The 17,200-nt window shown below is 46.5% G+C and overlaps 1 protein-coding gene across 1 annotated transcript in view; it reads right to left on the reverse strand.

Moving 5' to 3' along the window:
• The window catches only part of LOC149443192 (endosome/lysosome-associated apoptosis and autophagy regulator 1-like), a 35,136-nt gene extending 19,837 nt beyond the window's left edge, over positions 1-15,299 (reverse strand). Inside the window, exons 1-3 of the mRNA XM_089655787.1 lie at positions 15,131-15,299; positions 4,366-4,513; positions 263-343 (exon numbers count right to left, since the gene is read on the reverse strand). Of these exons, the coding sequence (XP_089511913.1) occupies positions 263-343; positions 4,366-4,513; positions 15,131-15,273 (372 nt within the window). The 5' untranslated portion in view covers positions 15,274-15,299. The remainder of the gene's footprint in view (positions 1-262; positions 344-4,365; positions 4,514-15,130) is intronic.
• Positions 15,300-17,200: the final 1,901 nt, after the last annotated feature.

Consider the following 17,200-nt stretch of genomic DNA (forward strand, 5'->3'; position numbering starts at 1 on the left):
GTGCATGGTAGCCAGTCAGCTTCTAACGTCTGTTGTTCAACTAAGCTTTGAGAATAAAACCTGGAAGCGGATTGGTTTCTATGCAAAACTGCACTAGATTTTGCACCATACAGTTTTAGTAAAACAACCCCCACTGTCTCTGATGATGCAAGACTTGATAACTTGTTCGACACAAGTAAGACTTTCAAAATATTGAACGAGAATGATTTCAATTCAGTTATTTATATAATCTATAGAAGCAAACACATATTAGTGAATTTACTAGGTGAACATTCCAGCCATTCTCAGTGGTCCTCATCCACCTGGATTCCTCTTCTCTGGGCTGACATTGATCATTATGAACCTAAAAACACAAAAATTAACTATTACTAAAATGTTTGGAAGAATTGTAATCTGTCTTGTAAAATGCACATATAAAAAATGGTACTGTGGAGTTTTGTAGTTGGAGTTTTGACAATTGACATTTTACTTCTCCCTAGATTAGATTTGGACATTAAGAAAATTTAGCTTTTACCATATCACATGAGGTGTTCATCTGCTGTACAGATGAACACTACATGAGCTTGGAAATGCAGGTCTATGTTTTGTCATGCTATGCTATTTTGTAAATGCAATGCAGCACACTCTAATGCACCTTTCTCTGTGCATTTTACAGTCCATTTCCTTATAAGACTGCTTTCACACTGATTTGTTTTTCTGCTGCTTTTGAGGTAAAAAAACAAGGCAGAATGTGTGCGGCCATGTAATCCTATGGAACTCTTTACACTGATCCGTTGTTGGCCCGATGTATTTTTTAAAATCCTGCTTGCTGCATATTTGGTGCAGGTTTGGTGCGGTTAAACAAAAAAAAAAAAAAAAAAGCATCATAAAGCTCACCAATCATGAAGACATGGAAAACATGGCAAAACAATGCAGCAAGCACAAGTTGCATTTTGGTGCCGTTTTTGAGTCATATTTCCTGTAAATAATGCACCGCAAAGGCAGTAAAAAACGCTGCAAAAACATGGTTTTGTCGCAGATAAGTGTGCTTAGTGTGAAGTAGCCTAAATCACTAACATCACTTCTCTTTGAACACAGTGGTAGTATGAACACTATCTTCTATCACAGGATATATAATTGTTTTAACCAGAGCTTTTTCTCCTCAGTTAATAGGTGCAAGTACTCTCGCCTTCTGAGCCACCTCTTGTATCCCCCATCTACCCACATCCAAGTACTGTTACTTGGTTCCACCCCTTACTGACCTCCCAGTACCACCCATTTTTATAGAAAACAGAACCAAGTATCATTTTGTGGTGCAAATAATTTGTATGGAATTTGTTAATAACAAGAAAAGCAGAAAAACAGATCTGCTGCAACCAGCAGTAATAGTCCTCCCCAGCAACGACAGATTCCCCCAGCAACAACAGACCCACCTGCAACAACAGATCCCTCTAGCAACAAGAGATCCCCACAGCAACAATAGCCCCACTGCAACAAAATACCCCCACCAACAATAGATCCACCACAGAAATAATAGATACTCCAGCAGCCAGCATTAAATAGTTCCCTCCAGCAGCCAGCAACAATAGACCCCTCTCTCAACAGAAGATCTCTCCCAGCAACAAGTGACCCCTCTCTCAACAATACCTCCCCCCAGCAACAATAGACCGCTCTTTTTAACAATATATTACCCCAGCAACAATAGACCTTCCAGCAGCCACCATCAATGGACCTTCTAGCACACCCCAGCACCCCTTGCCATTATAAACAGTCACTGTGCTGGAACTATGTTCCCCCTACGTTCTAGCTGAAAAAAAGCCCTTGTGTTAACTATAGCAGAAGACACAATTGGTGAAGACAAATCAGAGACATTATTTCTGGGACCACCTTCTTTAAAGTGAGAAGAACCAAAGGGGGTAGTTCTTGACCCTCTTTAAGGCCCTGAAGAAACATCCAGACATTTTTTTTTAAATTAAACTAGGAGGTGTTTATAAATATAAGAATGCAAGCATTTTATTTAATTTGATGTCGCATGTAGAAAAGTTAATCTGCATATATTTTCCATTCTCTGGTTTCTCACCATCCACCCACAACCCCCTTGTCAGAATTATAATAAAATATATATTTTTTGAAATCTCGCCATTTTCAACAAATACCCTATTTGAGAACCAGGGACATCATCACTGGGTCTCTGTGCGTCTAATCCAGGCAAAGTGTGACTAATGGGGGAGGGGGGGGGAATCAGAAGAGTGCTGCATAGTACCTTTATTGAAAATGTCATAGCATCCTGCCTCAGAACACCTCTAAAAAGTCCTCAGCCCTGATGCAAACAATGTGCTGGTTCCTAAAAAGAGTTATACAAATTGCAAATTTCTTGTGGGAGGCTACATAGGTGGTAAGTGTTGACAGGGCAGTGGAGACCTCCCTGGTCATTACTGAAGTATCAGCACAGAGAGTGCTATTGCTGTAATTGAACCAGTGCTGTAGTTAAAATGTTGAACTCGCAACATATTTTCTAAATGTTGGCACAGCAGATATCTTATGGTTAAAAACGGCAGGGAAAAAAAAAAAAAACTATAACTAAAGAGCCCAAATGAACATATATTAGACCTCTCCTTGCGGCTGCCACTCAATGACTGCAGCAGCTCATGTGAATGGCTAGGACATAGGTGTCAGTCTGGAGGAATGAGCATTCCTAGGTGTACTATGTTTCCATGAAGACCTTCATGGGTAAAATCTTCACGTGATATTAAGCTGCTGTGATAGGGTAGGGATAGGCCAAAAACAGTCAGGCAGGGGAGGAAATTAGAAGTTTCAGAATTTAAGATTGCTGAACCTAACCTACTGCAGCTTGTAATCCAAAAGACATTAAACATGGGGAGGGGGGGAGGGAATTGTCATGGAAAGTTTGTATTTACAGGTTGAACTTTAAATGTGTCATATATTAGTGTTATTCATATGTCTCTCTTGTGGCTTAATTAAAGCTCTGAAGGCTGCAATTGGGCCATGCGCATGTACAATGTATGTATTACAGTACTCAGCTCGGTAATGGATGAGACGGCAGATCTGCGCTTATAGACCGGCGTGTATACCACCACGGCATTCGATGCGAATGCCGCCGGCGGTAGGCCGCAGGCCTGTATCCACATATCAGCAGCATAGTACCACATGGACTTCGTATCGCCAGGCGCCAGGCAGTGTGAACTCCGTGTGTAGGCTCATGTATATCTTACAAGCCATTACCGACCTGAACTGTATCTGGATGGATGTGTTTTAATAAAGATCGTATCGGGCCCTTTCAGATACAGACTGACACTGTTTAATCTAGGGGATGCTTGTACAGAGAATGGACATACTACTAGGAGCTGATAGGATAGGGGGAAGTTTACTCTCCTCAGAGAGCTCACCATGGGAAAGGGGGAGGGGAGAACTGGTTTCCAGTATAGATGAAAGGAAAGGCTATGCTCCAATCAGGATGTACATTCTGTGTATAGACACTCCCCATGCATTGTTCTGTGGGAGGGGATTGACCTGACTCATGTGGGGGGCGTGTGTGTGTTTGTAATAAAACCGGAGGCTGAGGATGGAATCGGTCTCTATGTGAATTCCAACAGCAACCTGAGAGTGTCGTGTGATCATTCCTAGATAACTGGAGCTCCATTTTCCCCACATCTCAACAGAGCTAGACCAGTTGGAGGCGCAGGAATTGTGGAGTTTAGCTGCAGTCGCGGTAAGCAAGGTTTGCACAGCTTTATGGGGGATTGCTGCGCATCCAACTGCGAGTACTCACGGTAAGGAGAAATTCGTTAAAAGCGAATTTCCAAGACAGTAATGGATTTTTTTTTTGCCACCTAATCCAAGCTAATTCACCTTGGCCAAGTAATGTTAAATTGAACAATAACATTGGGACTGACTTTTGAAGGTTAAAGCAGGCAATGCATCTTATTTTTGTCATTTTTCTTCATTTCACAGTAAGTTTTATGTCTGAGCGATTTATTTATCATTTTCATTCTATAGTTCACCACTTCTAACTTTTCCAATATTTAATGCTCATAATCGGAGGTTTAAAATTGGAATTTGACAAGATTAGAATGGCACTTTAAAACCGAAAAAAAAAAATGTACTTCAAGCGTCTTTCACTTTTAATTTGTAGGTGTGATTCAAAACTTTCAAAAAGGACACTTCAGCATTTTGCAAATATTGCGTAATGGGAATGAGCATTCCCGCCACGTGATTCTGATGTCGCATAGGGTCAGCCCATTCACTTTCTTGCATAAACGACTAGTGATATCCAAAGAGGCCCTTGATAGTAACAGAATTTCAAGCAGATTACGTTGAAATTACTATATTGTGCGCGCTTGCTTTTTGCACGGGGTGCATACTCACAAAGAACTCAAATGCAATACTCATGTCTGGATATAAATATTCAAAGGTGAGGGTTCCTTCCTGTTTCAGGTTGATTGAATACATTAAAGTGGCTGAGCATTCATCAGTATTTGATGCTACATATTCACCATGGGCTTCCCACTGTGACCTAGGTTAAAAAAAAAAATGCACAAGTCAGAAATGGGGAGCAACCAAAGAGAGACATGTGTCAGACCAAGAATATCTGAAGATATTCCTCAGTAGAGGAAAGCAATATGTTCCCCAACATAAAGACAACATGCAGATGGCTACCACTAGCACACGGTTAACAAGGGAGTTGTACAATGAGAGAGCAAATTACCAAGAACAAAAAATACAGAATTCCTCCAACAACAACCTACCTATAAGAGCAATGGTCTCAGTATAACATTTTTTGCAAATATAGAGAAATATACAAAAGCCACATTGTCACACATGATGATTAGAAATGAGCGAATTATTCAAAAATTCGATTCGGCGAATTCGTGGAATAAATTCGATTCGAGTCGAATATATTCGCTGCGAATTTAACTTATAAAAAGGGTGTTTCTAGGCTTCAGAGAGCCTTTATATTAGTACAGAACACTGTACCTTTAATTTAAATGCCCTTGGAGTCTGCTGGGGAAGAGAAATAATACTGTCAGTCAGTATGACATGCAGATGAGTGCCGTCGATCTTAGAATCACCGCACACTTCACTCATTTGGGCAGTCACGGGGCCAAAACCAGAGTGTGGAGCCACAGTGTGGCGGTGGAGGCAGCAGCAATGGGAGGCCATACAGCACCCTATGAAAAAATGGAACCCACCAGCAGTGTGAGGAGACCTGAAAGTGGCACATGGCAGAGTGTGGCGATGGAGACAGCAGCAATGGGAGGCCGTACAGGGACCCATGACACACTCTGGACCTGGCAGCAGCATGAGGAGGCGGTACAGGGGCCCATGACAGATTACGGGCCTGGCAGCAGCATGAGGAGTCGGTACGGGGGCCCATGGCAGATTACGGGCCTGGCAGCAGCAATGGGAGGCCATACAGCACCCTATGACAAAATGGAACCCACCAGCAGTGTGAGGAGACCTGAAAGTGGCACATGGCAGAGTGTGGCGATGGAGACAGCAGCAATGGGAGGCCGTACAGGGACCCATGACACACTCTGGGCCTGGCAGCAGCATGAGGAGTCGGTACGGGGGCCCATGACAGATTACGGGCCTGGCAGCAGCATGAGGAGTCGGTACGGGGGCCCATGGCAGATTACGGGCCTGGCAGCAGCAATGGGAGGCCCGTAATCTGCCAGCACCCTATGACAAAATGGAACCCACCAGCAGTGTGAGGAGACCTGAAAGTGGCACATGGCAGAGTGTGGCGATGGAGACAGCAGCAATGGGAGGCCGTACAGGGACCCATGACACACTCTGGACCTGGCAGCAGCAAGAGGAGGCGGTACAGGGGCCCATGGCAGAGTGGCGAAGCGTAAGCAGCTTAAATTGAAGGCCATACAGAGGCCTATGTTAAAAATAATAACATGTTTGGGGCATGATTCATGGCGGATTTAGTCAGTTGTGTCAGGAACTGGTGGTTTGAAATCCAGACTAATCCACGCCTGATTCATTTTCACAAACGTGAGTCTCTCCACACTTTGGGTGGACAGTCGTGTCCTCCGCGGAGTTACAATACCTCCTGCCGCACTAAACACGAGCTCCGATGCCACGCTACTGGCCGGGCATGACAGCCTTTCAAGGGCAAATTCAGCTAGTTGGGGCCAAAGGTCAAGTTTCGTTGCCCAGTAGTCAAGGGGATTGTCTACCTCGGTTGGCAGGGTGCTGTCCAAGTAGGCCCAAGCCTGTTGTTTGAGGTCCTGCTCCAGGTCCACCTGATGCTGCTGCTGCTGCGGCTGGTTAGTAGTTTCCTCACTGCGCTGGTGAAGAAAGCTACTCATCATCGACTGCAGACTGAGGCAGCCGCTGCTGGTGGAGCTGCCACTGCTCCTACCACCCCACCCCTCCCCTGCTGCCATGGCAGCGGAACGCGAGCGCACAGGGCCCACAGTGTCTGAGGATGGACGTTGGCGCAGAAAGGCAGAGACCAACTGACTACATAGGTGGTTTTTATAGTACGTTATTTTGGCCTCCCTCTCAGCAGGTGTGAAAAAGGCCACCATTTTTGAACGTAGCGAGGGTCCAACAAGGTGGACAGCCAAAAGTCATCCCTCTGTCTGATGGTTATTATTCGGCTGTCGCTACGCAAGCAACCGAGCATGCTATGGGCCATTTGTGCCAAGGAATGCGAGGGACTCCCTGCCTCCATCTCCACAGCATACTGCCACGGTGCGTCTGGGTCCTCTGTCTCCTCCTCCTCCACCAGATGCTCCTGCTCCTCCACTCCTGTCCGCTGAGTGGAAAAACCACCCATTTCACTCAATAATTCCTGAGCACCAATGTCCTCCTCTACCTCCTCCTCTTCTTCCTGTCCTGCCCCCACAGGGGTCATGTGGCGTTGAGATCTGTGCGCCACGTCTACCGCACCCTGACCAGCCATTGTTAACAGCATTTGTTCCAGGACGTGCAACAGAGGAATGACGTCGTTCATCCCATAGTCCTGCCGACTCACGAATAGCGTGGCCTCCTCAAAGGGCCTGAGCAAGCGGCAGGTGTCACGCATGAGCTGCCAATGGCTGACATCTAAGTTACACAGGGGAGTACCTTTATCCGCTTGTAACATCAGGAAATCGGTGATGGCCTTTCGCTGTTCGTATCTGTCGATTTCTCTTTTCATTACACTCAGAAGTTCCTCCCCTGTGTGACTACGTTCGCCAAGGCATACCAGGTGCAGCACAGCGTGACACCGTTGCGCCCTGCACATGTGATATGCCGGTCGGGTAATGGGACTTGGCACGGGGGTGGCGGCTGAGGACACGGCGGAAGAAGAGGTGGTAGAGGCGGACATCTTTGCTGGACCAAGGACGTGCAAACGTGGAGGCAAAAGCGGCGTGACCTGTCCAAATTGCTGGTGCGGCTGTGCCGGCAGCACGTTCACCCAGTGGGCCGTAAATGACATGTACTGTCCCTGACTGTAGTTACAGCTCCACACGTCGGCGCTGCCGTGCACTTTGGCAGAGACCGACATGCTCAAAGACTGGCCCACCATCTCTTCTACATGTGAATGCAGGGCTGGCACTGCCTTTTTGGCGAAGAAATGCCGGCTTGGCACTCTCCACCGCGGCTCGGCACAAGCCATCATTTCTCGGAAAGGTGCCGAGTCCACCACTTGGAAAGGGAGGGACTGCAGCACCAGCAACTTGGACAGGAGGACGTTCAGCTTCTGCACCGTCGGGTGCGTGCTCGCAAACTGTTGTCTCTTGGAAACGGATTCCAAGAAAGACTGCTGACGGAATCCGTGAAGAGGAGTAGCAGGAGAAGGAGCATCTGAATGAGCGGAAGATGCCAACGAGCGACAACTCCCCTCAGCAGAGGTGTTGGAGCCTTGACTGGCTGATAGAGGGCGATTGACGTCGGGTGACGGAGCAAGTAACGGAGCGGGTGATGGAGCGGGGGCTGGCAGAACCGCCGTATCTTTATCACGGTTTTCCCAGGCCACCGAATGGCGACGCTGCATATGCTGACGCAACGCTGTAGTCCCAACATGGGCCCCCTGGCCACGCTTGACTTTCTGGCCACATAGTCGACATACGGCTACGTTTACTTCCTCGGGCGGCTTGACGAAAAATTGCCACACCGCCGAGTAGGAAACTTTGCCCCCGCTACTCCTCACTGGCTGACTGCTACTTCCTCCGTGCACACCGGCACCACTACTGGCCGTGGTGGTAGGCTGCAGTGGAGCTGGTGCTCTACTCCGTGGCCGTTTGCCTCCACTGACACTGCTGCGACCCTGCTGCCTCCTGGGCAACCCACCGACTGTTTTGCTCACTGCCAAGCTGGCACCCTCTTCTCCTGATGATGCGGAAGCAATAGCCTGATGACGACGAGGCTGTCAAGTGCGATCAGCCTCATCATCATCAATTAGGGTCTCCGCCTCACTACTAGCCCCCTCGGCTGCGTGTGGGTCAGGAGACAGACCTGTCTCTAGACCGGCTACCGAGCCACTCTCCTCGCCAGTACTTCTTCGCCTGGCTGCTGAAGAGGTGGATGTCTCCCCCCGTTCCTGACCGCCCTCTGTTAGCTCTTCCTCACTGTACAGTGGGGCTGAGCCCACAGCATGCGATACTTCGCTTGGTGAGGGAACACCAAAGGACAGGGGCAGGTAGAGGACACGTGATTTCAGTGGGCTTGCTCCCGGGCCATGCCAACTAACGGTTGTGTCTGACGTACCCACCGACCGTTGGCTGTAGGTGTCAGAGGTGACCTGGGAAGAGGAAGACGACCGAGCCAACCAATCGATGACGGCAGGGTTGTCGGTGGAGACACGACCGCTGGATGACACCGGGAGCACTGGCCTCTGGCTGCGACTAGTGCTGCCTCGACCCCTTCCTCTGCTGCCACGTCTGCTCGCTCCTGAAACATTGCCTCCTCTGCCACTCCTCTGCGTGTTGTCTGACATACTCTTTAATTCAACGATTCTGTGTCCCTGAGTAACGATTCTGTGTCCCTCAGTAACAATTCTGTGTCCCTCAGTAACAATTCTGTGTCCCTCAGTAACGATTCTGTGTCCCTCAGTAACGATTCTGTGTCCCTGAATAACGATTCTGTGTCCCTGAATAACGATTCTGTGTCCCTCAGTAACGATTCTGTGTCCCTCAGTAACGATTCTGTGTCCCTCAGTAACGATTCTGTGTCCCTCAGTAACGATTCTGTGTCCCTCAGTAACGATTCTGTGTCCCTCAGTAACGATTCTGTGTCCCTCAGTAACGATTCTGTGTCCCTCAGTAACGATTCTGTGTCCCTCAGTAACGATTCTGTGTCCCTCAGTAACGATTCTTTGTCCCTGAGTAACGATTCTGTGTCCCTCAGTAACGATTCTGTGTCCCTCAGTAACGATTCTGTGTCCCTCAGTAACGATTCTGTGTCCCTCAGTAACGATTCTGTGTCCCTCAGTAACGATTCTTTGTCCCTGAGTAACGATTCTGTGTCCCTGAGTAACGATTCTGTGTCCCTGAGTAACGATTCTGTGTCCCTGAGTAACGATTCTGTGTCCCTGGGTAACGATTCTGTGTCCCTCAGTAACGATTCTGTGTCCCTCAGTAACGATTCTGTGTCCCTGAGTAACGATTCTGTGTCCCTCAGTAACAATTCTGTGTCCCTCAGTAACAATTCTGTGTCCCTGAGTAACGATTCTGTGTCCCTGAGTAACGATTCTGTGTCCCTGAGTAACAATTCTGTGTCCCTGAGTAACAATTCTGTGTCCCTGAGTAACAATTCTGTGTCCCTGAGTAACGATTCTGTGTCCCTGAGTAACGATTCTGTGTCCCTGAGTAACGATTCTGTGTCCCTGTCAGGAATCAAGGAGTGACCAGAAAGGTGTGGACTGACACAGGGAAACGCAGGTAATATAATACAGTTTATTATTAGCCACCCAGATATATATCTATATAAACGCACAGTGAGCAAACCAACCTTCCACTAATCTTTAGGAGGTGCAGGAACACAGGCGTAGTCAGGGCTGGAGAGGTGGAACGGTCAGGCCGGCCGTAGGGTTCTGTAATGACCGTTTGGTGGTACCTCTAGCGGTCCTCAGGGCAGGATTCCCCAGGGCGCGGAGTCTAAGCCCCAGTCTGCCTTTTCACCAGAGCCCCTGATGGTGGGGATGGACTTGGCGCAGGACTGAGACCAGGTCGCGGCCCCTGAGTACACCTGCTAGTGGTAGGGGGATCCGCCAGAGGTATGTGCAGGTACGGCTGGATCCGTGCAGGATGGATGGATGGCAGAGTAGTTAGCGTGGTCAGACAAGCCGGGTCGGTAACGGTGGAGGCAGATCAGTACAGAGCAGCAGGCAAAGAGTAAACGGGTCACAAGCCAAGGTACAGCAACAGGAGGTCAAACAGCATAGGAGTAGGCAGAAGAATAGTCAGGGATGAGCCAGTAGTCAGAACAGGAGACAGTCAACAGAGATCAGGATCAAGCCGGGTCAGCAACGAAGCAGGAACACAGGATACAGGTACAGAGGCTCATGGGAAAACATACACCAAGGCCCAGAGCACAGGCCTGGTCATGCCTTATATACACCTTTCTGTAATCAGCCCCAGGTTTGGCTGATTGTGAGCTTCTGGCTGCTAAGAGCACCCGCTGGTCAGCTCTGGTACTGCAGCCCACACGGCTGGTGAGTCCCACCACCAGTGCTGAGTCCATTGCTGAGAGCACCCGCTGGTCAGCTCTGGTACTGCAGCCCACACGGCTGGTGAGTCCCACCACCAGTGCTGAGTCCATTGCTGAGAGCACCCGCTGGTCAGCTCTGGTACTGCAGCCCACACGGCAGGAGAGTCCCACCACCAGTGCCGAGTCCATTCCTGACAGTCCCTGAGTAACGATTCTGTGTCCCTGAGTAACGATTCTGTGTCCCTGAGTAACAATTCTCTGTCCCTGAGTAACAATTCTGTGTCTGTCCCTGAGTAACAATTCTGTGTCCCTCAGTAACAATTCTCTGTCCCTGAGTAACAATTCTGTGTCCCTGAGTAACAATTCTGTGTCCCGGAGTAACAATTCTGTGTCCCTCAGTAACAATTCTGTGTCTGTCCCTCAGTAACAATTCTGTGTCTGTCCCTGAGTAACAATTCTGTGTCTGTCCCTGAGTAACAATTCTGTGTCCCTGAGTAACGATTCTGTGTCCCTGAGTAACAATTCTGTGTCCCTGAGTAACGATTCTGTGTCCCTGAGTAACAATTCTGTGTCCCTGAGTAACAATTCTGTGTCCCTGAGTAACAATTCTGTGTCCCTGAGTAACAATTCTGTGTCTGTCCCTGAGTAACGAATCTGTGTCCCTGAGTAACAATTCTGTGTCCCTGAGTAACAATTCTGTGTCCCTGAGTAACGATTCTGTGTCCCTAAGTAACGATTCTGTGTCCCTAAGTAACGATTCTGTGGCCCTAAAGTCTCTTTTGCCCTAACTCTGTCCCTAATACAGACAGGTCTGTCTCTCTTGAATGACCGGAGGCTAATGGAGAATTGCAAGATGGCCGCAATTTATAGCTCCACCATTACACAGTGCTGGCTGGCTGGCTGCTGATTGGCTAATGCGATCACATGTCATGAATGAATGCATTATGGGTCAGCGCGCCTTGTCTGCGCGACTTCCCAGAGATCCCCGCTCCGTCGCCACACATGTCGCCGCCATTTTTGGGAAAATTCGATTCGTGCATCCGAAGTTTGCTAATTTTCGGATTCGGCGCGAATCGAATTTTTCCTGATCTTCGAAACGAATTCCACTTCGCCATGTTCGATTCGCTCATCTCTAATGATGATCAAATCAGCAAAAATCACCAACTTCTTTTTTTAAAATTTTGCCATTTAGATCTGTCTGATCTTCTGAAACCCATGCAATTTACAAACCCAGACAATGTTGACAAATTGTATGCCTGTTTTCAGAATTGACAAATTATGTATAGGCTTAGGTGAATGAAAAACATTGGTTGCTGATCCAATCGTTTTGCTTTCCAAGCAGGCTGCTCATTACTACTTATTGAGCAGTCACTCTCATGTTGTGCTACTGTAATCACGAAGTTATCAATCTGCAAGGTCCAGGGGGCTTCAATTGCTGCCCCTGACATCACCAAAGAGCTGAATATAATGCTCAGTATAAATAAGGGATAACGGTCAGAGACAGAAGACATACTAAATGTAAATGGTCAAAATCAGGTGTGGTTAATGGCTGAGGAAAAGCTACAGAAGACGTTGAAAGACTGGGAAAACAACTGGGAAAAAGCTAGTAGAGTTTACTGATATTGGAACAAGGTTTCCACTCCCATAACAGGCTGCTGGGGGCTGCGCAACAAGTACCAAAGAACCACATATAGCCCCCAGGCCACTGTTTGGACAACAAGGTTGGAATCTATAGGAAACAAAGAAAAATTCCCAGCTTACCAACCAGCCTGCAACCAACCAAATTGTCCTGTCTAACAGTTCATGTTAAAAACAGGGGTTTTGTTTGCACACATTTGCAAATACGTGCATAAGCTGCAGAACCTCTTCATGGCACCCCAGTATTATCTGTAGTCCTAGCTCTACAAATTTTTAGAGCCTCCATAATAAAAAGCACACACATAATAATGGATAGACTGAGGGCAGGTAAGCCTGGAGGGAGCCCAACCTTCCTTAAAAAGGCACAGGGGTGCACTGGGCACCCAGCATATGGGGGGGGGATTGCACTGGACACCTTAGCTGCCATTGTGCTATAACACACACATATGAATTATACATACATACATATACACACACATACACAGATATACACACACAATGTGCACTGCACCAGATTTTGCACTCTCAATGTAAATAACCCCTAATGTGACTACTAGATACATTTTACTACAGAAAAGAGTAACTGGGACAAAACAAAATCCTTGCTGTATTGCAAAGGACAGACAAAACAGGTTGTATATTACTTCCTACAGGAAATACTTCAAAAGGTAGAGAATAGCATTTATTCATAAAAGTATAAAACATTAAATTTTTCAAGAAAATATACAAACAACCATGCACCTAAAAAGTACAAAAGATATACACTGTACTTCCAACCATGCACACAAACGGTACAAAAACGAATATCTCAACATGCTGACTTTGCAACAGATGGCTGTAGATGAAAACATTTTAGGGTATGTACAAATCAGTTGACTTTAAAAAAACTAGCTGTCAATAACACACTGAAAAATAAAATGCATCTATTTGCGTACAGCCTGTCATGGAAATTTTGTATTTACAGGTTGAACTTTAAATGTGTCATATATTAGTGTTATTCATATGTCTCTCCTGTGGCTTAATTAAAGCTCTGAAGGCTGCAATTGGGCCATGCGCATTTACAATGTATGTATGACAGTACTCAGCTCGGTAACGGATGAGATGGCAGATCTGCGCTTATAGACCGGCGTGTATACCACCACGTCATTCGATGCGAATGCTTCCGTCGGTAGGCCGCGGGCCTGTATCCACATATCAGCAGCATAGTACCACATGGACTTCGTACCGCAAAGCGCCAAGCAGTGCGAACTCCGTGTGTAGGCTCATGTATATCTTACAAGCCATTACCGACCTGAACTGTATCTGGATGGATGTGTTTTAATAAAGATCGTATCGGGCCCATTCAGATACAGACTGACACTGTTTAATCTAGGGGATGCTTGTACAGAGAATGGACACACTGCTAGGAGCTGATAGGCTCCTAGCAGAGAGCTCACCATGGGAAAGGGGGAGGGGAGAACTGGTTTCCAGTATAGATAAAAGGAAAGGCTATGCTCCAATCAGGATGTACATTCTGTGTATAGACATTCCCCATGCATTGTTCTGTGGGAGGGGATTGACCTGACCCCCCCCCCTGCGTGGGGGGGGCATGTGTGTACTGGTAATAAAACAAAAGGCTGAGGATACAGACGCTCTCTATGTGAATTCCAACAGCAACCTGAGAGTGTCGTGTGATCATTCCTAGGTAACTGGAGCTCCATTTCCCCACATCTCGAGATAGCTAACCCAGTTGGAGGCGCAGGAATCGTGGAGTTTAGCTGCAGTCGTGGTAAGCGAGATTCGCACAGCTTTATGGGGGATTGCTGCGCATCCAACTGTGAGTACTCACGGTAAGGGGAAATTTGTTAAAAGACAATTTCCAAGACAAGCCAGAACTCTTTTTCTCATGGAAAAAGTAGGGAAGAATTAGATCAGTTACATTTTTACTGCCATCTTTGTCCCTACTGGGTAGATTGGTAGATTCTCCCAGTTTCTCCTAGTGAGTTATACTGCTGAGGCAATAAGTGATTAGTAGTTGTCACTAGAATTAGGATGGAGGGTAAATCTACCAATGGTGACACCTGTTTCGGTGTCTATATGGCAATACATAAAAATTAAAAGCAATTTAGAAAGTGTGTTGGCACTTTTGGAGGTATAAGTTTAATCCGCACAATATGGCATTGTTTGTATGATAAAGCATTCAATATGTTTAGCAAATTAAAGCAAAAACATGAACACCATGTCTTCGTGGGCCTGTGATTTTGCACTTGTGAATTTCCTTCAACTACTTCATTGCAGCTGATGAAAAATTAGTACAATACATGTATATCTATCTCATATTAAGGCTCACACCTGGCTTATTTAATTCTTCTAAGAGTTTTGAAACCTCCAGAATAGCATCAGGCCAAAAATTTAAGTCTAGTATTCATTCTCTGGTCTAAACACTGAGGAGGTTTATGTATTATATGAAAAGTATACTAACAAATACAAAATATTTGTTCTACATACAGTATAACGCTGCCTTGCATAAAAATGACAACTGTAAACTGGTTCTGCTACTGGAAAAAGAAACTAACACCCTTTTTCATACATGAATGCCTACTGTAAGGGGCAAAGAGAAAGAATATGGTGCAAAACAATGACTCCACTTTTAGATATGATATATGCAGTACAAAATTAAATATACTGACTAATATACAGGGGGAAATTAAATATACTGACTAGTATGGACAGTAAGACATTTTATTAGACATTTTTCTTACATTGGATCATAAATGGAATTACATAGAATCCTATGCATGACAAAATATGTGAAAAAAAGGGACAAGAGAAAAATCAATAGTTGTGACTGTAAGTTACTACTCACATATTGCAATTACCAGTTGACCCAAATACAGTGTTGGAAATGCTGGTGAAACCAGGTGGAAGTTCTGTCCACTCATCAAAGCGCACACCAGTACCCAGAGAGTATGTTCCCTCTGTACAAGGGGTACATTCTTGTAATGACATATCCAGGTATTGCCCAGCAGAGCAGGAGAAAGCTAGGTTAAAAGGGAACAGTTTAATTTGTAAACGATAATAAAATTAAAATAACAGAAATAGAGCACATAGTAATATGTGTGTGTGTGTATATTGTGACATATTGTAGTTAGCTCTCATGGTAGATGCGTTATTTTACAACAGACAGGAACTATTTTTAAGGGCTTTGTAGCCCACACTTATTTAAAAGAAAGAAAACATTCACAAATGAATGATTTTCCACACAGGGGATTTTCTCCAACTTGAACAGAAATCCATACACTGGAAAATGCCGAGTCACCTGGCTCATAAGTTCACTCAACTTCAATTGCAGTACCTCTCCTGGATATCTGGTGCTCTAGCCTTTAGACACAGCTCCCTTCTGTAAGGCCCACCTCTCGCCTATGGATGGGGTTCTACTGCTTAAATTGTAAAGCACTGAGCAAACTGCTGGCGCTATATAAACCGGTATTATAAAAATAATAATAATAATAATAATGATACCCCAGTTGGAGCCGACCTGACTCCTGGAACTGAGACCTCAGTTTCTTGGATTCCAACTGGGTCCTCTGACCCCTCAATGAGACCTTCCGTCTCCCCCACTGGTAGCAGTCTCCAACTGAGAGCCCTGGGCTATTTTCAGACCTGAGTATATATTGACATCTCACATCTGTGTACTCCAGATTGCAGGTGTCTAGCAAAACCCAGACACAGGATTGAATGTTCCGATCCAGAACTGCAGAATCCGGAGAAAGTCAAATCCACAGCTTTCTCTGCCCGGAAACGCTAGTCTGGAATGTCACATTCACCCTAAATAGGAATCCTGTGTCACATTTTCCTGTCTTCTTACGGTGACAGAGTCTTGTCCTGTCACAGTAATGTTAGAAGCCATCATTCCACTCAACACTGACCACACAAACTAAGGTGTCAGGCGTTGAGTGGAGATGGAACCCACACTGCTAGCTTGCTCAAAACCTCCATTTCAAACGATTTCTAGCTGTCCATATTATGATATGGACTGCTAGAAATGGTTTGAAATTACAATATGCTTGTAGGCAAGTAGATGTAGGTAGAAGTCTTTTTAGGGACTGCTCCCCCTTCTCGTGGAGTGCTTTGTAGGTAAACATATTCAAGGTGCGTGGAGGTGATCTTGCTCTTCCCCATCTGGGGGATGCACTGTGGAGGGGTCCCCCACACTGAACTGCATGAGGAGAAAGGCAATTTTCACTTAGGAATAGTCAGTAAGGAGGAGTTGGTGTTTCCCTTGTGTCACGTACCTCGTTGGTGAGCCTGACGTGCAGAGGAAGGCCTCTCCTACAACTTCGACTCAAGGGCCACTGAGAGTGGGACAGCAACCATGAGAGCATGGCGAGGTATGAGCGCTTGATCAGTCTGGTAGTCTGTGCAGAAGTGGTTGGCGCCTCACTGGATGGGTGACGGCAACAGGTGGCACTGTGGAGCAGGCTGGTAGCAGGCAGGCTGGCAGCGGGCAGGTGGAACAGCTGAGCAGGCTGCAGCAGATTTCACCCATGGAGCAGGCTGGTAATGGCAGGCAGAGTCAGGCGAGCCGGGCCATAAACAGACGGGCAAATTAGGCATAAGAGACGTCAGGTCATGGGCAATTGTCAGCAGCAGAGACAGGAGCAGAAACCGAGAAACCAGCCAAGGTCAGTGTAGGTAGCATTCAAGCGAGGTCAGGGCAAGCCAGGTCAATCATGAGTGCCAAACACAGGAACAGACACAGGAACACAGGGGGAGTTGCAGATCAGACAGCAGCAAGCTAGTGCAGCTGCCGCACTTATATAGGCCACTTAGCACCAGCATTAATGGCGAATGTGCGCACGTCTGCGCATGTGCATATGTGTGCGCATATATGCATGCCTCTGCACAGCTGGAGGGGCACCCGCAGCATCGTGCA

Source organism: Staurois parvus, unplaced genomic scaffold (assembly GCF_062004578.1).
Source record: "Staurois parvus isolate SC_StPar_1 unplaced genomic scaffold, SC_StPar_1.0 ptg000872l, whole genome shotgun sequence".
In the NCBI taxonomy this organism is placed as follows: Eukaryota; Metazoa; Chordata; class Amphibia; order Anura; family Ranidae; genus Staurois; species Staurois parvus.